The sequence below is a fragment of the Orcinus orca genome, chromosome 7, assembly GCF_937001465.1.
Source record: "Orcinus orca chromosome 7, mOrcOrc1.1, whole genome shotgun sequence".
Classification (NCBI taxonomy): Eukaryota; Metazoa; Chordata; class Mammalia; order Artiodactyla; family Delphinidae; genus Orcinus; species Orcinus orca.
Genome location: NC_064565.1, coordinates 109,403,643 through 109,431,530, shown reverse-complemented (window position 1 = coordinate 109,431,530; position 27,888 = coordinate 109,403,643). Strand labels below are relative to the sequence as shown.

The following is a 27,888-nucleotide window of genomic DNA, read 5'->3' as shown; positions in this document are numbered from 1 at the left end:
ATAACAAAAAGCCTGCAAAATTAGAACAACTCCTATTTGTGAAAAGCAGAGCAGATAAAATCTTACGTGTACTCCGGTGCAGAAATCGGTGCCTGGAACCTTGAAATTTTATTTCTTGGAGCAGAATCTGATCTGTGCCACCTTAAATAATAATTATGCTTCTTTTTATATATTCAGCTTTTATAACACAAACAGAAAGCTAAATACGATTCTACTGGTCAATTGTTTCTGTGTCAATAGCTGACAATAATCAATCCTATTGTCTCTTGCAGGTAAATAAGAAAACAAAGGCCAGTGTTTCTGCTCTTATACCCATATAGACTTCTATTCTTAAAGCCAAGGAATAAATAAAGTGGAGGCAGGCAATGGTTTGTGCACAATGACACATAAGTAATCTCACATTACAAAGAAAAGACTACAGTAGGTAAAGACAGGAAGAGTCTAATAATTACTTTGGTAGAGGTAAAATACAGCCATGTTATATTAATAGTTTCTTCCTTACCACATTGCCAACATTAAATACATAATGTGCTCATTGTATTAAAATTCTAAAGTTCACTCAATGTAGATTCTTAAAGATGAATACAATTATAAATGATAAAATTAATAATGGTAGGAGAAGAAAGGGCAAGGTTACATTATTAACAAAAAGATGGTTAAGTATGTTACCAGGTAACGGTAACATAAATAACTACTAAAACAAAAAGTATGGTTGAGTAATGTAAGCATTTCATTGCAAAAATTGTATAGTTAAATATTCATGTTATTTTTACTACCAAAAATTAAAACATGAGATTCTGTTTTATTTAAAAATGCCATTAAGGCAACTTAAAGAAACAAAGAATTCAAATATTAGTTAACTTTGTTAACCTTTTCTGTTATGAGGACTTACATTATAGGTAACTGCAAAAATATCTATGAACTAATCATTTACTATAAATCATACTTCACTAGGCTGGTTTTTATATATAATAGAGCTGTTTCCTTTCTCTTCAACTTAACTCAGCTATCAATAATATATACTTTGTGGGGGAAAAACCCCAAAATGATGCTATAGTAAAACAGTCCTGTTTTTATTTCACTAACGGGAAGTTTCAAAGTAATTACGGACCTAAACAATAAGCCATATCTTTATATAATAGGAAAGTTTATTAGAAACTTTTGGTGCCTAGAAAGTATTACAAATAGAAAACAACAAAAGCCCTCAGGTGTAAGTTTAATCATTCTGAGAGGGTACTAAATATCAAGAAGCTACCTTCACAATAAATTATATGGTCTTTTCACCATTTGTGTAACATAATCGAATATATTCTAGAAAAATGGATTCCATGGACTGGCTGACATCACTGTAAGCCAGGTACCTTCAGGGAAACATACAGTTATCATAAAAACTTCATATTAATAATGTTTGAACCTTGCAGATAGGCCTTCTCTGAAGGAGACATATATTCTTTTAAACTTACTATCTTCCTATATACCCCTTCAGAATAACTCTAACTACTTGAGGAGACATTTAAAGCTTCCCCAAGAAATGAGAACTGTTATAGTTCTCCTTTGCACCTAACACAAAAAAAGAGAGATCCTACCCCTATCAAAATCCCTTCTGCATCCTTATACTCTTTAGTCAAGTCTGAATTAGAACTTGATATGGTTTAACAGAAATAGTATAATTGCATTGTGCTCTAGTTATTTTGTATGTAAATTTAAATGTTTTGCTTTTACCTAGATTTGCAAGCTCTGTGAGAGACGTATCATCTGATTCTTTGGCCGTTCCCAGAGAAACTAATATGGACTTTCCTGGTGGTCCAGTGGTTAAGACTCCACATTTCCAAAGCAGGGAGTGCAGGTTTGATCCCTGCTCAGGGAACTAAAATCCCATGTGCCGTGTGGCCAAAAATAAAAGTCAGTTTGAGAAGCTAATATGATGCTTGATATCAAATATGGTTCATGGTGAATGAGCTTATGAAAACTGACTGAAAATTTAATGAGGAAGAAACATTAATTTACATTAACAAACTAAATCATCAGTGGCTTTGAGACTTAAAATTCTGACCAGTTTTTAAAGGGATATTTTATTTTTAAAAACCCATTAATTTTAATGAAACAACAAAAAGCACTTGCCCAATTTAAAACATCTTATAGAGGGGTAGCTTTAAGATCAGGGTATAATGTAACCAAATGAGCAAGAAAGGTTGACACAAATAGTCTGTTAATGTATTTAAATTTTTGGAAAATGACAGGGATCCAGGAATTCAATGACTCAGTAGGCAGAGAGCTAAAAATTAATCCTGGAAAGTAAAAAAATTCGACTTGCTTACGCTACATTGTTTACCATGGCTCATAAGAAGCAGAGCTGGAAAGGGCTAATCCTGTGATAATCTTATGACAAACTGAGTAACTTGAAAATAAAGATGCTTCCTTAATAAATTGTTTTCCTTTTATTTTATATTTTTCCCCCCAACCTATAAGCTAGATAAGCATTTTGGAAGGCTACATAGAACTGAGCACTTACTTTTATCAATTTTTCTTAAGTATACTTTATAGGAAATTTCCAAAGTAAGCAAATCATATTTATAGAAGACTATCATACACATAGAAGAGGATAACAGGATTGAAAAATTCTCACAACTAACAAAATGGTCAGACTTTAAGGCTATAAAGAGTATTGCAAAAATATAAAGTTGATGTAAATGTATAGTAGATTTCAAACACTATTAGAATTATTTTTTTCTCCAGGTTCTTAGGCATAAAACATACACTTCCTCCTCTTTTTTTTAATATTTGAGAGTTTAAAAAAGGAAATAAATTATTTAGAAAAGGATAGGACAGACAGTATATGGAGAAAACTTAATGAAGGAGATACAATGCTTAGTGGTTCTACTCACATGGAGTCAGTCCTGACCAGCTGTCCATTTTGGCGAACAGCATTTTCACTCATAGAGCGTTCTCTTTTTAGCCTGCCAACTGCACGGATCTGTTAGGCACAAAGAAGGGGAAAGGAATAGAGAATATTCTTAATAGCCTAGTAACTGCTTAGCATCAAAAGGACCTTTATCAAAGACTAGCCACAAAATTTACAAAGAAATAACCAAGAATTGCTACCAGGTATGTGTATTACACGTAGACATGTTAAAAAAAAGAACACCCTACTTATTATAATGCAGATAAACTTAGGAATGCTTATCTTCTTTACAGAAAAAGTTACTTCTAGTTTCTTTTTAAGTATCAATCTTACTTGGTACAATTATTAATATTTTTATTTATCATAATTTATACAATATACTTACATTATTTAAGAACAATTTACAATAGTTTTTAAAGGCACAAACACTATAGGACATGGGATATATTTGTACTCAAGTAAGTGTTCCTGGCTTCTGGGGTTAAAACAAATTCAGATTTGGTTGGATATCTGAAAACTAGACTTAAAATAAGTTTTACTAGCTTAAAGGTTTTAGCATTCTAGAAATAGCCACAATCTTCCATCTCACACGCTCTTCTTACAAAATGTTATCACTGATCTCTTTCCATTAAGGAATAGAATCTATGTTCCCTTCCCTTGAAATTGGGTACTCTAGTGACCGCTGCAGAGATGATACAATGTGACTTCTGAGGTTAGGTCATAAACAACAATAAGGCTTCTGCCTTTTTCCCCTTCCCCAGGGGAGCTGTTTGAGATTCGAACAATGACGCCATGACGTGAGGAAGCCCAAGCAGCCACACAAAAGGCCATGTGTAGGTGCACCAGCCAATAATACTGGCTGAGGTCCACACAACAGGTAGTATCAACTGACATGTGAGTGAGTAAACCTTTAGATGACTGCAGCCTCAAGCTGTGTGAGTCATAAACAGCCTTTGATACTTCCTAGCCTAGGCCCAGATAATATACAACAGAAATAAGCTTTCCTCATTATTCCTGATGCAAATACCTCACCCGCAGAATCCATGAGCAAAATTATTTGTTTTTGTTTCAAGCCACTAAGTGTAGGGTGGCTTATTAAGGGGCAATAGATAACTAGAACAATGGTAATCATTAACTTCACTTCTTTTTTAGAATTTTTTTTTCATCTTTTTTTTTTTTACTACAAACACCCATGGCAACTTAATGGTTAAAGAGAAATTTGAACTTTACTGTAAAGGACAACTGGTGTGTGAAACAATGGACTTGATAATTAAGATTTTCAAAAATGCACACCCAGTATCTATTAATGCTCAAAGACTTGGGAATAGATTATCAGGTTATAAGCACCATCAAAGCAGAATAAATCCTGTATTTCATGCCAGCAAAACTTAAAACTACTATGCAGCACATAATTTCAGAGACTGGTTTAGATTTGGTTATGGTTGTAAACCATTTACCCATCCAAACAAAAGAAAAAAAAAAACAGAAAAGGAGTCGGTTCAGAGCCTACTGCAAGAGTTCTTCACAGTTAAACCAAAAATCAAAATTACTTGAAGGCATTTATATATAAAAACTAGCACCTCCACAATCAAATACACTTTACTCATAGTGAGCAGTACTGGGTTGCTTTGTGAGAATCCCACTGATGCTTGCCTGCCTACCTACTGCACAGTTGTGCTTGCTTTTTCTAGAGAACTGTTCTTCCACGTTGTAGGGATCAAGATGAATTTCCTACTATATTAGAACTGTTCCTCCTGCTATGTGGTAAGAACTAACATTCAGCAGATAGGAAGAGACAGGACAAGACAAATTAGTCTATGACTCCAACATAACCTGACAAAGTAGAGGATCCTAGGTCTGTTATTTTCGCCATTTGAGACCCGATTTAAATTATATCTTAACAGGAACATTAAGCTCGACATTACTAACATATTGAGGAAAAAGACAACATAAGACAAAAGCATATATTTGTTATGCCTTCATATGACCAGCCTGTATACTGTAATACCAAAGAACTTTGATACTGCCTGAGGTGATAAGCAACACGGTGATCTTTAAATACTTTCCCCTTTAGTTCACAATCATGATGGTTGTTTTTTCAATTCAATGATTTTTTAAAATTAATTACATTTGTTCCCAACATTATTGAGATCCAATTGACAATTCAAGGTTTTAAAATGTCATTCAGAACCATCCTGCATTGATTACCCATTACAAAACTTACATGCACTCCTTAGGCTGAGAAATAGTTTCCAAGCTTCAGGTAACTTCCTGGAAGTTAGGTCACAGGGTCTTCTGTGTCTAATTATAGGCATAAAATTCTCCTCTAATGTGCTTATACTCTGAGTTACTTTCGATTGTTCACAGAATCCTGGACAAATCAGTGTCCCCGAGGTCTTTGTTTACTGGTTCTCTAGATTTATCTAGAGCTTGTCTCTCCTTCAAGAATCTGCTCAGATGCCTCAGTATTTTCCCCTATACTGGTCCCTGTTTTTATTTTTTTATATAATTTTTAAAAGTTACACTCCATTTACAGTCACTACAAAATATTGTCTATATTCCCCATGTTGTACAATACATCCTTGTAGCTTATTGTACCTCTCTCTCTCCCATCCTCATATCCCTCCCACAAACTGGTAACCCTAAGTTTGTTCTCTATATCTGTGAATCTGCTTATTTTTTGTTATGTTCACTAGTTTACTGTATTTGTTAGATTCCACATAAGTGATACCATATAGTGTCTGTCTTTGTCTGGCTTATTTCACTTAGCATAATGCCCTTCAAGTCCATCCATGTTGCTGCAAACAGCAAAATCTCATTCTTTTTTATGGCTGAGTGATATTCCATTATGTGTGTGTGTGTGTGTGTGTGTGTGTGTGTGTGTGTGTGTATGGCACGTCTTCTTTATCCATTCATCTAGTGATGGACACTTAGGTTGCTTCCATATCTTGGCAACTGTAAATAATGCTGCTATGAACACTGGGGTGCATGTATCGTTTTCGAATTGGTGTTTTTGTTTTTTTTCGGATATATATACTGATTCCCGTGTACTCCCTTTTTTAACAAGACACTTGTTTTACTTCTCAACACATACAAAATAAAAAACTGTAATTATATTAAAACAACCAGTAAGTGTTACAAGCACATAGATCCTACCATAGCCTAGTTCTTCATAACCACTGTGATTACTAAACAACCCTCAGAAAATCTGTAGCAAAAACTAAGATTGAAAACTGATTTCTGAAATGTTTGTGTTATGCCTTTCATTTAGGCAGTTTTTAATTCTTTTTAGTATTTTTTAAACAATTTTACCTTTTTAAGAAAAGGATTTCTTTTAATTCTGTCCAGAGAGAGAAAGGGAAATCCTCCATTTTATCATTTGGTATAATCTCAGTGAAAAATGGAGATTTATCCTCAAATAGTATGTAAGTTAGTTGCATTTTCAGTTAAGAAATAAAAAAAAATATAACTATTGAATAGAATTATTCAGCAAATTAATGGATACTGATCCTCTTTTTAAAAATAATAGTTCAGAGACATTAATCTGTGAATTGCTGTGGGACTTTTATTGGAAGAGGTAAAGCAGAGTTAAAAATGTGGGCCAAACAATCGGGGTGAACAGTCTTACCCCCCAAAACATATTCACTGTCCAAAATTTAAAATAATAAACTACCTGGAAAAATAATTAACCCAATGGGAAGGAAACATGGAATACATGTGTCAGCAGTGAATACAATGCCCATGCGATAGGGCCATGAAACAGTAACTGCACAAAGGATGTGAGTGCACATCTCTGAATCTTCCATGGATGAATGTGTATACATACATACAATTAATTAAGCTGTTCTTTTTCCTCTTCTCTCCCTTTTGCTCCATTCTACTCATCACAGCCCCAGCTCCTCTTTCCACAGGAGGGGAAAGGAAAGGGAGTTAAACAAACCATCACCAAATTGTGATGAGACCCCCATTCATCAGCTTCTCAATTTTCAGAGCTACTGCCAGGACCCTTTTAAGTCCTTCTGAGTGTCCGGGAGTCCTTCCGCATTTCTTTTTCGTTTTTTAATTTTTATTGGAGTATTGTTGCTTTACAATGTTGTGTCACTTTCTGTTGTACAGCAAAGTGAATCAGCCATATGTATACATATATCCCCTCTCTTTTGGATTTCCTTCCCATTTAGGTCACCACAGAGCACTGAGTAGAGTTCCCTGTGCTATGAAGTAGGTTCTCATTAGTTATTTATTTTATACATAGCAGTGTATATATGTCAATCCCAATCTCCCAATTCCACATTTGTTTTAGGACGTGCCATATGGCTAAGTCACTCATTACACTTCAGGTCAACTATGTACTTTCACTTCACATCCTAGAGGTTGTCATGGCAATTGAACTGGACCATCACTCGGCACTGATAACCACCTGCTACGTCCTTACAGACTGTTGGATTACAGATCTAGAGCCCTCTGTTAGACACCCATGGCCTTTGTGTTGTCCTTAATGACAGCTTCTAGAGCAGCTGCTTTCCAAGTGTATTCTTTAAAGCAGTCAGTTCTAGCTGGATATATTTCCTCCTAGCCCTTGAGCTAGACACTTTGTACATGGTTGCTGTAGCATTTGGCATCCTGTGTAAAGCTTGCATGGCCTGGATACACTTCCTTTTCTGAAAACATTCATTGCCTTTGTTCTTTTCCAAAACCAGGTCAGGGTTTATACAGACCAATCTTCCCAATTCTTGGGACATTTGGGGTTCACTGCTGTTCCAGATTTATTGCAAAAATGAATGGCTTTCTCATCCTTCTCTTCTTTGAAGTAGAAGTTGCCAATTCAGGCAAAAGCTCTTATAACCTGTCTTTAGTCCAATTTGTTTCCTCTTCCCACTTCAGTGGTCTTCTCACAAAGCTCTTGGCCATTTACTGTAATTGATTTTTTCAAAGAAAACCACTGCTTGAGTGATGGGATATACTGATGGAGTCCAGATTTTTTACTGGGTCACACTGCTTCAAAGCTGTGTCAAGTCCTCATATTTTCCAACTCTTTTTCTTTACAGTTCTTCCTTTTTGTTCTCTGAAGATCTTCTCTCACGGGCTCCCATCTGGAGGTAGTGTCAGTGTCACAGCCTCTTTCTCCTCATTCACACTGCCTAACCTATTCTAAGAACACTGAGAGCTGTCATGATTTGTGTACTTTGCAGTTCATAGCCAGATCAGATGGTTTATTGCACAGTTGCTTTATTAGTTCCCTGTAGGTAGAATCACCAAGCAATGGTCTTTCCGAATATTAGCAGAGATTAGGCATATTGAAAGGTTCATCAATTTCCTCTACCTCCAGATTTTATAAACCCTCTCTGAGCTAGGGGGATTATATGCTTCGTGTTTTAAGGCCTCTTCATATGTTCACTTGGATACTTCAAGCCAGTTTAAGAAGTCAGTACGTTACTTTCTGCAAATTTATTTCTTGTATCAGTCAGGCTTTTAAACAAAAATCGTATAGTGTTCCTCATAAGTCACCTTCAGGTATTCTTCTTTCTTGCCACAGGCCAGTGGTTCTCAACTGGGTGTGATTTTTTCCCTCCAAGGGACATCTCGCAATGTATGCAGATCATCTTCTCTGTCTTTTTATTGTGATAAAATAGACATAACACAAAACTCACCATTCTAACCATTTTAAAGTATATATATTATACAATTCAGTGGTATTCAGAACTTTCACAGTGTTGTGCAACCATCACCACTATCTAGTTTCAGAACATTTTCATCCCCCCAAAAGGAAACCCCAAGATTAAGCAGTCAGTCCCAAGTACTCTCTCCCCTAAACCCCTGTCAACTACTATTCTGGATATTTCATGTAAGCAGAATCATACAACATAAGGCCTTTTCTGTCTGGCTTCTTTGACTTAACACGTTTTCAAGGTTCATCCATGTTGTAGCATGTATAAGTACTTCATTCCTTATTATAGCTGAATAATACTCCACTGTATGGATATACCACATTTTGCTTATCCATTCATCAGCTGAAAGGCATCTGGGTGTTTCCACCTCTTGGTTATTTGAGACATTTTTGATTTTCATGACTTGAAGGATGCTACTGGCGTCTCGTAGATAGAGCTCAAGAATGCTGTTAAATATTTTACAGTGCAAAAGGACAGCCCTCACCACAACAAAGAACTATCTAGTCTAAAATGTCATAGTGCTGAGGTTGAGAAACCTTGGCATATGTTGTAAAATGATTATTACAGAATAAATGATTTAGGGAATCTTACTTGATATATTCTAAGTAGCATCCGAATGAATAATCAATGTTATCAGCACTCAGGGCCTTACTACCCTTCCATTTCAATCCATTTTGTAGAAGCTACCAGAACTCTGGTTCCTTCCCTTTTCTCCTCTGCTCACTAGTTGATTGCCTCTTGAGGGCCACCTGACCCTTCTATGGACTGAAGCACAGATCATCACATTTGCTTTCCTTTTAATAGGCAACTAGTACTAATATCGGAAACTCCTCTCCTACATCTCAGGATTTGGCCCCTGCCAAAGGTTTTTTTTTTAAATTGAAGTATAGTTGATATACAATATTACATAAATTAAAGGTATACAATATAGTGATTCACAATTTTTAAAGGTCATACTCCATTTATAGTTATTATAAAATACTGGCTATAGTCCCTGTGTTGTACAGTATATCCCTGTAGCTTATTTTATACATAACAGTTTGCACCTCTTAAACCCTTACCCCTCTACTGCCCCTCCCCGCTGGTAACCACTAATTTGTTCTCTATATCTGTGAGTCTGTTTCTTTTTTGTTATACTCACTAGTTGTATTTTTTAGATTCTCAGACTTACTTCACTTAGCATAATACCCTCCAAGTCCATTCATGTTGTTGCAAATGGCAAAATTTGATTCTTTTTTATGGCTGAGTAATATTCCATTGTGTGTGTGTGAGTGTGTGCATGTATGTCACATCTTCTTTATCCATTCATCTGTTGATAGACACTTAAGATGCTTCCAAATCTTCTGCCACAGGATGTTAATTTTCACAACAATGATATTTGTACCTATTGAACTTTTCACATCAATTAGAACATGTACTAAACATATTACACATATTATTACATTTAATTCTCTCAATAATCGTATGCAGTTGGCATTATTCTTATCATTATTTTAGAGATGAGCCTTGGAATTGTTAAATAACTTGCCCAAAGTTATGTGGTTAATAAGTAGCAAAGTAGGCCTTCAAAATTAGGTTAATTCTCAGCCTCAGCTTTTCACTCCAGTGCTATACACTTTGGACATTTATCACATTTGACTATATATCAATTACAGCAGGAGTAAACCCAACATGGGCTTAAAACCTAGGTCTCCTGAGAGACAGTACTCGTCTTGTTTTCAGTTGGTTATTCACACCAAGTAGGCACAAGTGTCTAAAATGGTGGGAGCATAAAGATCAGAAGACAAACAAAACCTGAAGAATATCAAAGGGAGGGTTTCTCTCCTGGCAGAATCCTCATTCCAAGACAATATTATACACAGACCACTACAAAGGAACCATGTCTCAATGCACAGTGTCTTACACAAAAGCTCAAAAAATGTCTGTTAAATAAATATCAGTACAATTCTGCAAGTACCTTAGTGCCTCTTCATCGTGTGAACATTCAAATTTAGTACTCTTCACCGAGTAAATACCTAGAATGTCTAAACTGGCACCTAGGAGTGTATTATCTGAGTCACCTCAGCTCAAACTTCCAACCTAAGAAAAGGTCATACCTAGTACTAGGAAACTGCACTCCCGTAGGTTATATGGGTGATTTACCCTCTTAGGAAAGGATTATATGAAAAATGAAAGACAAGGGCAGTTCCATTATCAATAAAAACATATCTTTGCACACTGTTTTAAACTAGCATCATGACAACACAGGAATTTAGAAGTTATAATGAAAAAGTTGCAACTACAGAAACCACAGAAAAGGAGTCTTACAAGATTGGCCCTGAATCAACAGCAAAGGCAAGATTTGAACTTTGCAACTAATACCTTATTAGTCCATATACTATCATATTTAGGTCAACAAGGCCATTAACATTACACAACATGGTAACTAACTCAGTAGAAACTTTCCAGCAAGCAGGGAGAATAGGTAGTATCAAGGGGAAAAAAGAGCTTTCTCTGCCATTTGCCAGACTGCTTTTATAACAAAGTGATGCATTAATTTTTTCCCATGCTAAACTTCCCAAATTTTTCTGTATTGCTTAAAGTGTAACTCCCAGCCATAAAAGCTCATCCTTCAAGACCACATGAATGTTAATGATTTCCACAAAATTGTCATTTTCCTGAAATATAATATTTAAATTAAAAAAAAACCCAACAGCATAGTATCTCATTTGGGGTATTCATAAGCCAGAATTTAAAGTAATCAATGTTCCATGCAAAAGGATTCCATTACATATTACCAATGATATGATTTATAGCCTCTTAACTCCTCTTTAACTTTTGCTTCTGTCTCTATTACTTCAAATTCAGATGATGTTAAAACTCTAGCACTTACTTCTTCACTTTGAGGGGTTGGAGGAGGTTTTTCTAAATCCAGAAAATCTAGTGGTCTTTCACTTAGTGTAAGTACACGAGGTGGTGTTTTTAGTGCCAGAGGTTTGAAGGGAGTTGACTGTATAAGGTCAAGATCTGCTGGCCTTGAAAATGGAATGTCTTCATTATTTCCTAAGCGTAGGGGGAAAAAAAAAAAAGGAAAGGAGGGAGATTTTTAAAAGACATAGGTTTTATTAAAATGTATTTGCCATTACACACCTACTAACAATAGCTAAAATTAAAAAGACTAACAATACAAAGTGTTGTTGAGTGCAAATGAAACTCTCATATGTCACTGATGGGAATATAACAGGGTACAACCAATTTCAAAAATAGCTTGACAGCTTTTCATAAAGTTAAACGTCATAACTTATAATATGATCTAGCAATTCCACTCCTAAGAGATATGAAAACACATGTCTTCATAGCAGCTTTATTCCTAATAGCACCAAAAAGGAAACAACCCAAATGTCCACCAACAGGTGAATGTATAAACAAATTGTGGTTTATCCACACACTGGAATATTAGAAATAAAATGGTATGAACAACTGATACAGCAACAATATGGAAGAATCTCAAAAACATTACATTAAGCAAAAGAAGCCAGACCCAAGAATATATAGTGTATCAGTCCATTCATACGAAACTCTGGGAAAGACAAATGTGATCTCTGGTTATAAAAAGGAGATTATGGTTGCCTGGAATTGAGGGGTAGGAACTGAATGAGAAACCTTTTGGCGGGTAATGAATATGTTCTATACCTGGACTGTGGTGGAGGTTACATAGGAGTATACATTTGTCAAAACTCATCAGGCTGTACACTTTAAAATTACACCATTTTATGTATGTAAATTATATCTCAATAATTAGTTGAATTATTAAAAAATACTAGTTGAAATTTCAGACTATTGTAATTTATAAACTTTTTGAAGAAAATGTAAAGTTGCATTTCCCAACCCCTTTTCTAAGTAACATTTTGAAAAATCCCGAAAGTTTTCATAAAAATATATAAAATACATTTATCAGGCAACTTTATAAACAAATATAAAATACCTGCTACAACAATTCTCTCTGGAACCTGCATAATCACACTAGCATTTGAAACTCCTTCTTGGAATCCTTGTTCCAGGTCAGCATTTGGTGGTGCTACCTTTAATTTTTCCGGGACCCTCATTCGCTGACTAATACCTTCGGTGTATTCCATTTCATATTGAATTCGACTAATTTCCGCCATCTCAGCAGCACTGGGAGAAGGAAATGCTGCCCCACTCACTCTGCGGGCAAAAAATTTAGACAGGGGTGACTAAGTGTTAAAATGTCAGTCTTTTCTATGTAGTGAAGTTAGGATATCTTTTAGAAAGAGCAAAGGAGACTTCTCATTCGTGAGTACTGAATACATCCAAAGGAAAAATAAAAGATCAAAGAAAATGTTCTCCTCAACATAATACCTTCTCACTTAGTTGAAACTGCACCTTGAGGATATTGCTTAGGAACAAATTTTTTAAATTATGGTATAACCACAAGACGAATGTGCACACACATACACTCTCTTCCTCTCTGCATAAAGAGATATGCATGCTGCTTACATAACTCAAAAAATGCCTAAAATAAAACTTAAATAGAAATTTCCTAATTACATGAAGGGAAGCTGCTAGAACTTTATAAAAATGAAATTAGAAATTCCGGTCATGCATGGAAAAAATAAAACCTTTTAATGATGAATATCAGATTCATAAGGTAAATAATGTTAATTCTAAATTTACTAAAAAAGAAGCAACCCCCTGAATTTCACAAAATAAAAATGAAAACTTCTCTTACTGAATGTATATCTGATGACTGAGATGAAATGAATACCAAATAATACAGAATATACACTAATAAATCCTTAATGTTTGCATTCATTTTGAGGGACTATAGTGTGAAAGTTTCACACTATTAATTTGTACTCAGTATCATATTTACATGTATATTTTTTAAAAACATGACATGCCTTCAAACGGAAAGACAGGACAAATGCATTGAGAAACCTAAATCAGAGAAGGATCCATGCTCCAGGGAAATGCAGCAGAAAGGAAGTTGCCCCAAGATACAAAATGCTGACAGAAGTGTAAAGGAACAGGATTAGCCTATGGGCAATCAGCTTTAAAGCAACTATGTCTCAAACCTATAATGTCATCAGCTCAACTGAATAAAATGTCACTGACCTTCCTAGTGATGTGTCATTGCTTGTTCGTTTACTCATTTTTAATACAGTAAATACACGTTTATAATAGCTATTAAAGTACTGCCTCCCTGTAGTTCAGTTTATTTACACAACAATTCCCCTAAAGATCTGAATTTTTTTGGAGGTGTACATAACAACACGGAAACTGCTTTTCCAGCTGTAAAAAAGAAAGAATAAAAATCAGTATTTCAACAATTCATTTCATAAGAAAACTATCAATAAAAGTAAATATCTACTTAAAATTATTTTTGGATTTCAACCAAAATCAATTTCCAAATCTCTCCTAAAAAGAGTTATTCTATACCTCAAAAAAATGTAAAGACTGTTTTAAGCATAGTCACTGTATTATGATTTTGCAAACGGGATAAAGAAAAGCTAATCAAATGTATATACAAATGTGAAGTCAGATTAAAAGAAAACATTTTGCCATAAAACTCCTCTAATTATTATATTCTAAAGGGGGAAAAGATCTTTTTCTTTTTCAGCCTAAGTACAAAAGAAAAAATTATGAAAATAATGTAAAGGGCAGAAAAATGTATTTGAAGTAACCTAATATTTGATGTATAAGTAATGGTTTCTTTAAAAGGAAATAACTTTGAAAGCCAAATTACACTACATTTTCAGCAGAAGGTATTATATATAAATCCAGGTCAATAAAAAATTAAAGACAGTATAAATGTAAGCCATAGCTGGGACATTTCTTAAACTCCATGTCAGAGATATCACACATTTTAAACTCCACCTTACTGACATGCTTTGGAGGGTTCTTAGAGGTTGCTAAGGGGCTAAGCCCTGACAAATGGTTACTTATGACTGCTAACTTGCACCCTTCATTCTTTACCAAAATGTGTGAATTTTCAGGATTTGCATGCAAATGGTTTAAAGACTAAGAAAACAGAGCCAAAAGAAAATTTTTACTCACAAAAGTGTACCAACTACTGCTTGCTTTTTGGCATTATCTGTTTCTGTGCTTCATATTAAATCCTTTAACTTGCTTCAATATGCATGTGCTGGATTTAGAGCCACTTTTGTCCCTGGGGGAGAAAAAACAGGAGCTAACTGAAAAACTAGATGATACTACCATTAGGGATTCATTGCTGGAAATACTCCAAATAATGAAAGTCACTAAAGATGTACAACCTTACCTTAAAAAAACCAGTAAAATAAATAAAGAAAAAATGAACAAGCTTACCACCAATTTTAGGCCTAGAGACAGAACCCTACAGCCATTCACTAGTTAATGCAAGATAAAAGACAATCATTGTTTCTGATTTGAAACAAAGGAAAACATACCTGATGAAAAATACTTATGTTTAAAAGAATCTTAATACTTATGTGTATAAATAAGTGTGTATATATAAGTGTATACATACACACACAAATTAAGGAGGAGCAAATGCATTGGCTAAATTTTCATCCAGCTATTTTCATTCAGTATTTAATTTCATATTTGTTTCATTTCATTCCCAACTTTAATTTGGTATTTAATTTGAAACAGTAACACACGCACATGGTACAAAGTACACAAGAACACACAGAGATGTAGGGCCAGAAACTATAAAACTCTTACAGGAAAACATAGGCAGAACACTCTATGACATAAATCACAGCAAGATCCTTTTTGACTCACCTCCTAGAGAAATGGAAATAAAACCAAAAATAAACAAATGGGACCTAATGAAACTTCAAAGCTTTTGCAAAGCAAAGGAAAACATAAACTAGATAAAAAGACAACCCTCAGAGTGGGAGAAAATATTTGCAAATGAAGCAACTGACAAAGGATTAATCTCCAAAATTTACAAGCAGCTCATGCAGCTCACTATCAAAAAAACAAACAACCCAATCCAAAAATGGGCAGAAGACCTAAATAGACATTTCTCCAAAGAAGATATACAGACTGCCAACAAACACATGAAAGGATGCTCAACATCACTAATCATTAGAGAAATGCAAATCAAAACTACAATGAGGTATTACCTCACACCAGTCAGAATGGCCACCATCAAAAAATCTACAAACAATAAATGCAGGAGAGGGTGTGGAGAAAAGGGAACTCTCTTGCCCTGTTGGTGGGAATGTAAACTGATACAGCCACTATGGAGAACAGTATGGAGGTTCCTTAAAAAACTACAAATAGAACTACCATACGACCCAGCAATCCCACTACTGGGCATATACCCTGAGAAAACCATAATTCAAAAAGAGTCATGTACCACAATGTTCATTGCAGCACTATTTACAATAGCCAGGACATGGAAGCAACCTAAGTGTCCATCGACAGATGAATGGATAAAGAAGATGTGGCACATATATACAATGGAATACAACTCAGCCATAAAAAGAAATGAAGTTGAGTTATTCGTAGTGAGGTGGATGGACCTAGAGTCTGTCATACAGAGTGAAGTAAGTCAGAAAGAGAAAAACAAATACCATATGCTAACACACGTATATGGAATCTAAAAAAAAATGGTTCTAAAGAATCTAGGGCCAGGACAGGAATAAAGATGCAGACGTAGAGAATGGACTTGAGGGCACGGGGAGGGGGAAGGGTAAGCTGGGACGAAGTGAGAGAGTAGCACTGACATATATATACACTACCAAATGTAAAATAGATAGCTAGTGGGAAGCAGCCACATAGCACAGGGAGATCAGCTCTGTGCTTTGTGACCACCTAGAGGGGTGGGATAGGGAGGGGGGCAGGGGGACACAAGAGGGAGGGGACATGGGGATATATGTATACGTATAGCTGATTCACTTTCTTATACAGCAGAAACTGACACAACATTGTAAAGCAATTATACTCCAATAAAGATGTTAAAAAAAAAAGAAAGAAAAGAAAAAAAAAAGAATGCACAAAGAAAATAAAGTGTCCCACCAGATCCTATCCTATAACCATCTAGGTCCCCATAGGCAATCTCTCATCAATTTCTGTGCATCATTCTAAATGAGATACTCTTCTTATAATTGTGCGTATACATCTGAAGCACAGTAAAAGCTTATAGTTAAAACTAACACTGAAAAGAGATACCTCAAAAGGAGTATAGCCTTGGGACATTATAAACTGAAACTTTATAATAATAAACAAGGGACGCAATTGCTAGAAAAACATTATCTCCCTGAAATGTGCTATTCTCCACATTCCATTTACTACATTTCAGCCTTCTTATTAACTTTCCACTAGTACATCCCACGGGTCTCAACATTTCATTTTACAGCAACATCTTCTCTTACAAGACTCTCTGAGTTTGCAAAGTATCCCAGACTTGGATCATAAAGGTGGACAATGAAAAGACAACTTCTGGAAAAAGTCAAATTCTCCTGTAGCCAATCTGAGCTACTGACAAAATAGATGGAACTTTTCTACTAAGATTTAACATTGTACTGTTCCAATTACTGGTTTTTCTGCTTAAGTAAAATAGATCAAAATCTAATTTTTTTCTCCCTCATTAGACTGTGACATTTTTGTTAATATCTTTTGGCAATAAAGAAAATAAATTTCTCATTTGGAGTTAAGATATTAACTCCAATTTTGTCACTTACAATCTACTAGGCAACAAGTACATGAGTCTCTGTGATATAACTAAGGAGACAAAAATCTGTCTCAGAATCATAGATGATCTTATATCTCTACTTTCTAAGCCCGGTGGTTTCCAACCATCAGTAACTTACCAACTTCATGCTTTTTTTTTCCATACTCACACAGTACGTTTACGCTCAGCTATACTTAATCTTTTCTTTAACTGAATTTTTAAAAACCGTAAGTGTATTTTAAAAGGAAATTTTACATTATTATTTTATTTTATTTATTTATTTTTTGGCCATGCAGCTTGAGGGATCTTAATTCCCCAACCAGGGATTGAACCTGGGACCCTGGCTTTGAAAGTGCTGAGTCCTAACCACTGGACCACTAGGGAATACCCTTACATTACTTTTTTAAACCATGGACTTAATGTACATATATAAAGACAGGTAACAAAAACATAACTCTTACAAAAAACCCTCATCTGCAAACCACCTAAAGTCAAGTCACATCCCACTTGTGGAAAGTGTCCCAATTTGGGGACACAATGATTCAAGCCTGACTTTCTTGTTTTCTATATTAGAACACTGGGATGCAAAGAAGTAGCCCAGGAAGTCACAGAAACAACCTGGGTCAAACTGACTGTGGTTGCAAAGATTTATATAATTCTCCAATTACCAAAAAAAATGTTGGGTTGTTTGTCGCTTATTATGTGGACCTAGTTCAAGGCTTTTATACAGTCACCCTGTTTCAGTTCTCTTTTCAAGCAACTATACTAAAAGAATGGGTGTATGAGAAAATCACAGTGTAATAACCCAGGATTAATTTTAATTTTTAAAGAAAAATCACTGAAAACTTGGAAAAATACAAATTAACGAATTTTAAAATAAGGTTATCAATCCACAGAAAACAAGTTTCAACACAAGAAGGGAGGACAGTAACAGCTAAACTTTGTAATCATAAAATAAGGCAGCCCTATCAGACAGGAAGGGATAGAAAACACAATTTCCTTTTGGAAAAATCCAGCAAAACCAACTCACGAGTGCTTGAAACCAAATAGATAGCAGGTCCCACCCACAATTTAATTACAGGGGAAGAGACTACTAGGTACAACTAAATCGCTCTAATTGTTTCTGAATCTATCCTCCTCAGGGTTTTTCCTTTGGGATATCAGACACGGAAACAAATGTTTTTCATTTAGGGTGAGAAAACATTTAAAATCCTTCAGTTAAAGTCTCTCAGTGGGGTGAGAGGCCTGTAAACAACTGGTTCTATATTTGGGAACAAGGGCCCTAAAGCTTTTATCTTCTGCAACTAAAAGACGCCACCACTTTTGAAAGCATTCTCCTCCCTCGAGAATGCCCCCTGCTCTAAAGTTGTAGGCCGCACCCGAGGGTTTTCTTCTAAATACCATATAAGCGGAACTGCACCTGCAGACGAAGGTCAGAGGCTTGCCGAAACGGGAATCCGAGCTTTCCCCATTTCCCAGCTCCTGGAATGAAATCTAGGAGCATCTCCGGGAATCCACACATGCGAGCAAGGATGCTTACACAGCGGCCCGACCAGGGGCCTCCCCGAGGTACCTGGGCTTCCAACAAGGCCTTTCTTTTCGAACACGTTCTTTTCCACAAAGTAAAGACAAAACAAACCAAAAACTACTTTTAAAGACGGCAGGCATCGGGTTCAAGGTCATACTAAAAGGTACCAGGACCTTGGCTGAGAAGGATGAGAGAAGACTACAAGCCAAACCGCGCTTGAAGCTCTCAGGACGCCCTAAGGAGGAGGAAAGCCCAGGGTTGAGGACAAGAGGCTCTGGGGTCGGGCCTCCGGCCAAGCCTACACTACTAACGGGCCGGGGCCGCAGCGGGTCCCTCCATCAACGGAGGGTCAGAGCCGCGGCGCTAGGCCCGGCAGCCGGCTCGGGCCGCGGCTCCCGGGTCGGGAAGACGTCAGTACTCACCCCTGGGCCCGCTGAAGGTCCCTGGCGAGGACCGCCGCCCGCCGGCTCCCGGGGCGCTCGGGTGGGCGCTGTCAGAGACCGTTGGCCGAGCGCACGGAGGCGCCCGGACAAATCACCGGCCAGAGAGGCCCGCAGCGGGCGGGAAAAGACGCGAGAACTTCCGGGACTGGCCCCTCCCAGGAGCCGTAGTTGAGGCAGGTTTGTGGTCATGTGACTCAGGGAAGGGCGGACGTACGGCCCACGCATAGGATCGGGGGCAGTACGACGCCGATGAGGCGACATCTTTGTTATGGGCAAGGTGTGCCAACCGCTTCTCCTGTTTACAAGGTAAACCTTCAATGGCTAGTTAAATAACTAGTTTTCAGGACTGTCTGCATCAAAATCAGGACTGGTGTGAGGCCTAAGAATCTGCATATTTCGCCAGTTCTGCAAGTGATTCTTAAACACTATAGAACAATTTTGACGACTTTTCAAGCCCTCTATGTCTTCCTTAAACAGTGACCCCTGCCCTGACTGGCTCCACTGATCCTTAAAGATGAGAATCACCGAAAAGGAGAAGTTAGGGTTCACAGTAGTTAGCAGCCTTGTTTAGCTTCCAAGAATTGTCTGCATCTAACCACTTAACCACTAACTTTCCGGGGGAAAGTCAGTGCCATGCTCATCAACGTTGGGAGGGACTGAAGCCAATTCACAGAATACTTTGTGTGCCTCGACGTTAACAAACAGCCAAAGACATACACATGAGTAGGTACTTCTCTAGAGTCTAAAGATACTCCAGAGATGTTACCATTCTTTAAAACCATTTAGGAAGTCCTCTGAGAATTTCGTTTTGGGGCCCCTTCTTAATAGTGACAAATCATCCTTTAAGAATAGATTGATGGGCTTCCCTGGTGGCGCAGTGGTTGAGAGTCAGCCTGCTGATGCAGGGGACACGGGCTCGTGCCCCGGTCCGGGAGGATCCCACATGCCGCGGAGAGGCTGGGCCCGTGAGCCATGGCCGCTGAGCCTGCGCGTCCAGAGCCTGTGCTCCGCAACGGGAGAGGCCACAACAGTGAGAGGCCCGCGTATCGCAAAAAAAAAAAAAAAAAAAAAAAAAAAAAAGAATAGATTGATTTTAGGAGTGATCAGCCATTACAAGCCAAACTTTCAGGGGGAATTTAGAGACCAAGCTGAATAAGCCCACTATGACCAAAATCTTTAGAAGTGAGGGTCTTCCTGCTCCACTAGTATTAATATCTTTCTATATCTTAATTACTTGCAGTTTGGTTTTTACTCCTGTCCCTTACCCTCCAGGAAAATCGAATTCACTTTCAAATGAGGATTGTGATCCAATTACCAAATCCAAAGTCTTCTCCCTTAATCTTGATAATCCATAATCTTCCTGCATCAGTTGATTCTGTTAAATTAAATTAGACAAGATTGTAGTATCAATACATGAAAGCACCTACCAGTTACACCTAACTGGTAGTAAATTCTAAAAGAAAAAAAAAAGGCTCTTTCTCTCCCTTACCTGGAAACTCTGCTCCCTTTTTTTTTTTTTTAAGTAAATTTAGTTATTTAATTTACGTATTATTTTTGGCTGCGTTGGGTCTTCATTGCTGTGCGCGGGCTTTCTCTAGTTTTGGCGAGCAGGGGCTACTCTTCGTTGCGGTGCACGGGCTTCTCATTGCAGTGGCTTCTTTTGTTGTGGATCACGGGCTCTAGGTGCACGGGCTTCAGTAGTTGTAGCGTGTGGGCTTCAGTAGCTGTGGTGCTCGGACTTCAGTAGTTGTGGCTCGCGGGCTCTAGAGTGCAGGCTCAGTAGTTGTGGCACACGGGCTTAGATGCTCCACGGTATGTGGGATCTTCCCGGACCAGGGCTCGAACCCATATCCCCTGCATTTGCAGGCAGATTCTTAAGCACTGCGCCACCAGGGAAGCCCTGCTCCCTTGTTTTTTGTAATAAAGCCTCATGCTGGGTCTTCTGTCTCTTCCGTCATTAATGTGGGCATTCCTGTTTATGATTCAATCCATCATTGACTGTCTTTTCCCCACAGTTGCCTCAAATCTTTTGTGGGAAAAGGTGGTATTTAAATCTAAATAAAATTAACAGACCATTTTGTCTCATCCTGTTACAGTAGTTCTAGCCATTTCTTCGTAAGTGTCCCATTGGAGCTTTGATCCCAACAGGGTTTCCAACTCAAATTTTCTCCCTCTTCCTAATCCAGATAACTTCTGAATTTCCTTGTTCAGTTGATGGCAAGATATTTTTTACAGTCACCAAGATTCAAGATTCTGAAATCACCTTTCACTGTCCCCCATCCTTTATATTCTCCCACCTCGGGGCTAACTGTCCACTTTCTCTGTCATTTCTCTTCCCGCTACGAGACCATGACCAATCATCTGGACTGTTACCCTTTTAACTGGCCTCCCCATTTCCAATATTTTTCTTTCTCTAATTATTCCTGGATATTGGATCCACAAAGAACCTATTTTTACAATTTGTGACAAAGACATCCCAAATTTGAAGCCCCAAATACAAAAATAAATTGATGACTTATAGTTCTCCACAAATTCAAATGTCCGTACAGCAGTACAGTAATTTTTAAAAACACTTGAAACTGGAAGGGTAGTATATGAAATATTGGATCTTCCATGTTACCATTTGTATGATCATTCTACTCTTTGGCTCAAAATCTTCAGTGGGTCTCTAATGCCAACCAATGATGTGCAAGTTCACTTTGGTGTTCTAAACCCTAATATGGCCCTCACCTCCTGCTATGCCACTTTATTTACCACTCCTTGTGTGTGTGTGTGTGTGTGTGTGTGTGTGTGTGTGTGTGTATGATATATATGTATATATTCCATGTATTCTTGACCATTAATTGTTCTGTGAGATTGCTTCATGCTTTCCTAAGTACTTACTTTTATCTATGCTATTTCTGCCACCTAGAATGCCATCCTGCCTCTGATCACCTTCTGTTTCTTGAAATCCTAACTGCCCTTAAAGGACCACCTAAAATGTCCTCTCTCTTATGATTTCCTGAGGGCTCCAACTTTTGAACCACTGTTTGTTGACTCTTACAGTACTTGTCATATTCTGTTCAGTATTATAATTATCTATGTATTTGCCTTATTTTCCCTTACCAGATGGTAAGTTCCATGTTTGAGACCAAGGTCTTTATCTCACTCATCTCTCTATCTTTATGGAGCAGCCATATTGAGCATGTTGTAGGTCTTGGGTTTAAAGTAATGAGATCTATTTCCCTGTTTGACTGATAAATTGGAATTAAAGATAATTCCAAAGCAATAGTTCTAAACAGGTTTTGAGCAGTGTTAGCATTTTTAGAAACACCATAGGGCCTCCAAAAACCTAGAGAGGGTCATATTTATCTGAATGTTTAAGTTGAGCCCGGTTATTCAAAATCAGTTACGTTTCCTCCCGTGTTTGGTTGTCTCTTAGTTTCCAGTAAGCAGAGCAGGGATTAGGGCGAGGTGAATTAGGCACTCTTAGTGTTCTGCAAGTGCCCTGTCAGTAAGTTGCAAAGAATCCCTTAGAGACTGATCAAGATTTTTCTTTTTAAACAGGCTTATAAGTAGAGAGAATGAACTCAAATACAGCACCCATTGTTCTACTTGTCAGCAGTAAAAATAAGTTCATTAAAATAGATGAGTATATTTTTTGACTCAAAATGTTTTCAAATTAGATTTTTTTGTCCCAATTATGAGAGTGTTTCTAAATATTTACTTGAGCAACAATTTTCTTGGCTTTCTTAGAATTATTACCCAGCATCACTATTCATTCATTCTGTTTTTTCCTTTGATTATATCTTTATTGTCATTTAACACGGCCCCAAAATTTCTTACCTATGAGAGTTAAGATTTTGTGTATTAAAGGCATTCATCTTTACCAATTCTCTACCTTTGAAATTTTATGACTATTTTTCCTTGAATAAGGAGTATTTGCATTATAAATGGGGAACATTTATCAAAATATATGACCCATAACTTCTGTAATCTGTATGTTTTCCTATTGACTTGTAAAAACTCCTTAAATATCTCAATAGGAAATGATAAAGATATTATTAGGCCTTTCACAGTAAAAAAAAAAAAAACACGCACTAATTAAATATACTAAATTAAAAAATCCTGGAGAACATATATATATATATATATATGTATCTCTCTCTCTCTCTCTCTCTCAAAGGCCTAAGATTGCAAGTCCTTTGATTCTTCAGTTTTCCTCCTAGAGATTTATCCTGAGTAAATAATTGGACAAATGTAAGATAAAATGTGTATAATATGTCCATAATAAAACTAAAATAAATGTCCATCAATTCATTGATTTATGTAGGAAATCCATGTAAATAATGATTAGTTCTTATCTATTGATGTGAAAATATGTCCACAGTGTATTAAGTTTGATTAAAAATTTTAGTTTCAAGACAGCATGCTTTTTATTCCATTTTTGTTTAAAAATATATTTACAAGAAAAAAGTTGGGTGGGGGTGAGGGTTAGATCATGGCAATTTTTACATTCTTCTTCATAATTGCTGTTGTTTTTACAGTGAACATATACTGCTTTTACAATCCAAAAAAATTTGTTTACATTTTGAAAAAAATAAGACCAGATATAATTTTTTCAATTTTATTCTTAGACAATACAATAAAATAATACTTAAGCTGTAATTACAGAAATATTAGTACATTACAACATTGTAATTTTGTCAAGATATAATATAAAATATTCAATATATTTTAAATATATTTCATTTGGTTATAGAGTACATATTAAATTAAGTTTAGTAGCAGTAAGTTACATTGGATGCATAGAAAAATCTTTGTAAGTTAAATTAGCAATAAAATTCAAATTTAGAATTATTGTAATACTTTTATAAATAAGTTACTTAATAATGTTTATCTTGTAAAAAGACCTTTGAGAAATCCACTATTTCAGCACACTGTGAAATTCCAAAGTTGAAGCCCGAAATTTAAAAGAAACAAGTTATTTACATTTATCTACAAAGTTAAATCTTCCTAACCTTATAAACTACTGATAGGTATCTGGAAAGGAATGCACATGAACTATCTTTTAATGCTCAGTCTTAGCAGTGGGACTGAGCAACTGTTAATATGGCTTCATTGGAATTTAAGGTTTTAGCATCACTTGTCTTCCTCAGAAGTTAAACACTGATAAGAGGGCAAGAAAAGATGGAGGCTTGGGGACAAGCAGAGGCCAGTCATTTGGCATTAGCACCAGTATAGAGCATTTACTTATTAGTAAAATTAGATGACCTTAAGGTCATTTGTGATTTTGGACTTTAAAGAGAGGCATGGATGGAGCAATGATACTGGCAGTGAACCAAAGCCAGCTGTACCTGGTAACTGTCTGTAGAATTGTTTCTTAAGTGTTTGCCTAGAGCAGTTCTTCCCAATCAGAAATCACCTGGAGGGTTTGTTAAAACACAGATTTCTGGGCCTTACCCCCAGCGTTTCTGATTCTAAAGGTCTAGGATGAGCCCTCAAATTTGCACTTACGGCCAGTACCCAGATACTGCTGATGCTGCTGGTCTAGAGACGACATTTTGAGAATTGCTGACCTACACAGGGTTTGTGGAGATCAGCTAGCCCTATGCCGTGATAGTACAATTAAGAGAGTAGGATATTTTTAGAGCAAAAAAGTCTTAGTATCAGATGAGTCTAAAAAAAAAATGAGTCTAAGTAAATAAGTAAAATGCACTTCTCAGTTTAAATGTAAAAATGGCTTGACAGTAGTCACATGAGCAGTGAAGGATGCCAACCAAGGTCACAGTCTGTGCTGTCCTCTGGGGTCACATCTTCACTTACAGAGCAACTGAGGCTGAAGCAATAACCTGAATTTAAATATCAGCACCACCAACTCCACCTAGGTGGATCAGGAAGCATAGTTGACATACAACTGCCAAACTATACAATTCGTACATCAAGATTTTTACACAATGGACTCTTTCAATGGTTTGTAAGAATATCAAAAACATGTTTTTACAAAGGAAGAATTAGATAGTTAACAAGGGAATAAATCTCTGAACACCCAGTTTAAATGGAATATTTAGAGCAAAGGAAAAATATTCTGAGCCTGATCAGCTAACAAATGACTTTTCTTCCATGGATTGCTGAACTACTATTTTATAAGGTATGCACCAAGATTTATAGGGATGGGGATAAAGTGCACATTTAGGAAGTAGTGTCCTTGTTATTTGTGTGGATGTAATTAATTCACTAGGGTAAAAATTGTATCTATTTGAATATAAGCAAGCTATATTGCTGCAGTGAAATGAATTCAATGGACAAACAAAAATATCTTTTAAAAAATGTAAACCAAAACCAGATAGTATTTCCAAGGCTATTATGATTCCACTCAGAGCAACCCCCTTTTGGCCATAGTCTTGGGTATGTTTGAAAAAGCACTAGAAAAATCCATAAACCTCAGTTCAATTCTGGTTCCCTTAGGCCTTAGGTTACTCACCAGGTTTGAAAGTCCAGTTTATTCATGATGCTCTAGTATTCCACTTGTCTCCATCCCCTTCCCTACCCTGGGTCTAAAGCTTTAGGAAGCGGGTGGTTGGGCAATCTAAAACAGATTTAGTCTCCCTGAGTCTCAAAGACTGGAATAGAAGGGGGGCAAATCCTGGGAATCCAGTAGACCAAATAGCTCTTAACTTGTAGCATCAAACTTTATACAGTCACCATTTACTTAGTGCATTGGATACAAATGGAATACAATTTCAGTGATATTTTGTGAAAAGCCTACTGCCTTGAGTTAGGGAACTTTGACACAGTACAGATTTAGAGAGCAGTATCACAGAACTAACTTAAAAGAATGCTTTGTTGTGTGGGGAAACAAATAGAAACTTTGTACTAAGCCATCATAGGGCGATACTGTTCGGTTAGAGAAAAATACTTAAATAACTGCATGTTCTTTATCATTACTTGGTTATTTAGGATGAAAAGTCACAGTTCTATTTTTTCTTTATTTCTTCAATGTCTCCTCTTCATGCACACCTGACAGCGACTTATTATCTTTTCTAACTCCCCAGCTTTCACAGTTGACGGAATAGGTTTTCTGAAATAAAAAACAAAACAAAACTAAAAAAAAAACCCACAAAAAGTTTCATCAATTTATAGATAAAAGGGAAATACTTCCTGGGTTCGAGTTTTATTAATGAATATTGTAGCTCATCTAAACTTTATTATAGGGAGGTATATTTCTGAAAAGGTATCTATGTCAGTATTTTAGTTGTATTTAGCAGCAACCTGCAGGTGCAAACTTATGGATCATTTTTTCTGAAATAAAAACTACTCCTATCCTTTTAATACTCTGTATTACCCACAAGTCTTCCAATACAGTAAATTAAGATTAGCAGATCATTTAGTATTGACAGTTTCATTCAGTAGTCTATAAATTCATATATAAATATTAAATACATTTAGTGATGACAAAAATCACATTTTTTTTGGTCTTTATTGGTACAGTAGCACAAACCAGGGCTACCTGTTGACTCTAGACCACTTGTAAACTGGATTTTATTGGCTAAACAGGCTAAACAGGATTTTATTGGCATGGGGAGATGTTTTAGATGTGAGTACGTCAACACACAGGGCATGAAAATCTAACATAGGCAACCTTTGAATCGTTATGCAATTGAGTCATCAGATTAAACGTGACTGTGAATAGTTACCTGAACATTCTTCTGGGGTCTAATGAAGCCAACCAGAAACTGTAGGAATTTGAATAGTAGTTGCATGTTCCTCTTCCATGACATTCTATAAATGGACTGGCTCGGAATTCTTCTAAGCAGGAGCCAGGGGATGCCAGTGCCTGCCCAGCGCCCTCTGAACCTGCACTTGTGAACTATCATAATAAAAGTATCCAAATAAGAATTCTTTGCATACTGCTCACATTTTCAATGCTCGAAAATGTTCTTTGTTGTAATAGAAGACAGTAAGAAAAAAACCCAGAAAGGATGAATTAAACCTCTTGTGCTTCTTTACCCAAATTTACTAACACTCCAGCTACCTTCCAAGTTGAAGGATAGTCATCAAAAATAAAATAAAAGCTATTTATTTTGCCTGGAATGCTCTTTGCCCCAGGTCTGACTGGTTCTTCCTTGTCATTCAGGGGTCTGCTTAAATATAACCTCCAGATGATTTCCTCGACTTCATCCCTATCAGTCTCTCCCCCTATCTTGCCTTATTTCCTTCCTAGGACTGTTCACCACCTGAACTCATTACTATTATTGTTATTTTGTCTTCTTGCTTATATGTCTATCACTAGGATATAAGCTCCATGAGAGCAGGAACTTTGGTTCACTGCCAGTATCCTTAGTACCTAGAATGGTCAAGGCATATAGTAGGTGTTAAATAAATATTTGCTGAATTAATGATTGAATGAATGGACGTCTGTGAGTAAAGAAGGGGGAAGAGTATATCATAAATGACGCTACACAGAATATGAATGACCACTAGCCACGTTTGTGCAGGTATCAGAATCACAAATGTTAATCCCTAGATCTCTTCATTTAGTACTTACATCTCGGGAATTTTTCTTTAAAAGGCTGTTTCTTTTAGTTCCCATCTTCATAGGAAGTTCAAAGGGTCACAGTATAAGGCACAAAGATTTTGGAGCAGACAGGCTCAGATTCAAATCCCAGTCTTACCATTTACTAGTTGTGAGACCCTGAGGAAAT

General features: G+C 36.6%; 2 protein-coding genes across 18 annotated transcripts in view; both read right to left on the bottom strand.

The window, feature by feature from the left end:
* MFF (mitochondrial fission factor) overlaps positions 1–19,383 on the bottom strand; it is a 34,721-nt gene extending 15,338 nt beyond the window's left edge. For 3 of the 17 annotated variants that reach the window (XM_033426297.2, XM_033426305.2, XM_033426311.2), the window contains exons 1-7: positions 19,184–19,344; positions 14,626–14,737; positions 13,684–13,860; positions 12,533–12,753; positions 11,441–11,610; positions 2,886–2,974; positions 67–141 (exon numbers count right to left, since the gene is read on the bottom strand). In XM_033426297.2, the coding sequence (XP_033282188.1) occupies positions 67–141; positions 2,886–2,974; positions 11,441–11,610; positions 12,533–12,753; positions 13,684–13,721 (593 nt within the window). In that variant the 5' untranslated portion in view covers positions 13,722–13,860; positions 14,626–14,737; positions 19,184–19,344. Of the gene's footprint in view, positions 1–66; positions 142–2,885; positions 2,975–11,440; positions 11,611–12,532; positions 12,754–13,683; positions 13,861–14,625; positions 14,738–15,273; positions 15,337–18,653; positions 18,803–19,183 lie in introns of those variants that run through there. The other 14 variants (XM_033426244.2, XM_049712032.1, XM_033426267.2 and 11 more) reach the window with 12 other exon arrangements.
* Positions 19,384–23,894: 4,511 nt separating this feature from the next.
* COL4A3 (collagen type IV alpha 3 chain) overlaps positions 23,895–27,888 on the bottom strand; it is a 134,867-nt gene continuing 130,873 nt past the window's right edge. The window contains exons 51-52 of the mRNA XM_004262633.4: positions 26,881–27,053; positions 23,895–26,264 (exon numbers count right to left, since the gene is read on the bottom strand). Of these exons, the coding sequence (XP_004262681.1) occupies positions 26,180–26,264; positions 26,881–27,053 (258 nt within the window). The 3' untranslated portion in view covers positions 23,895–26,179. The remainder of the gene's footprint in view (positions 26,265–26,880; positions 27,054–27,888) is intronic.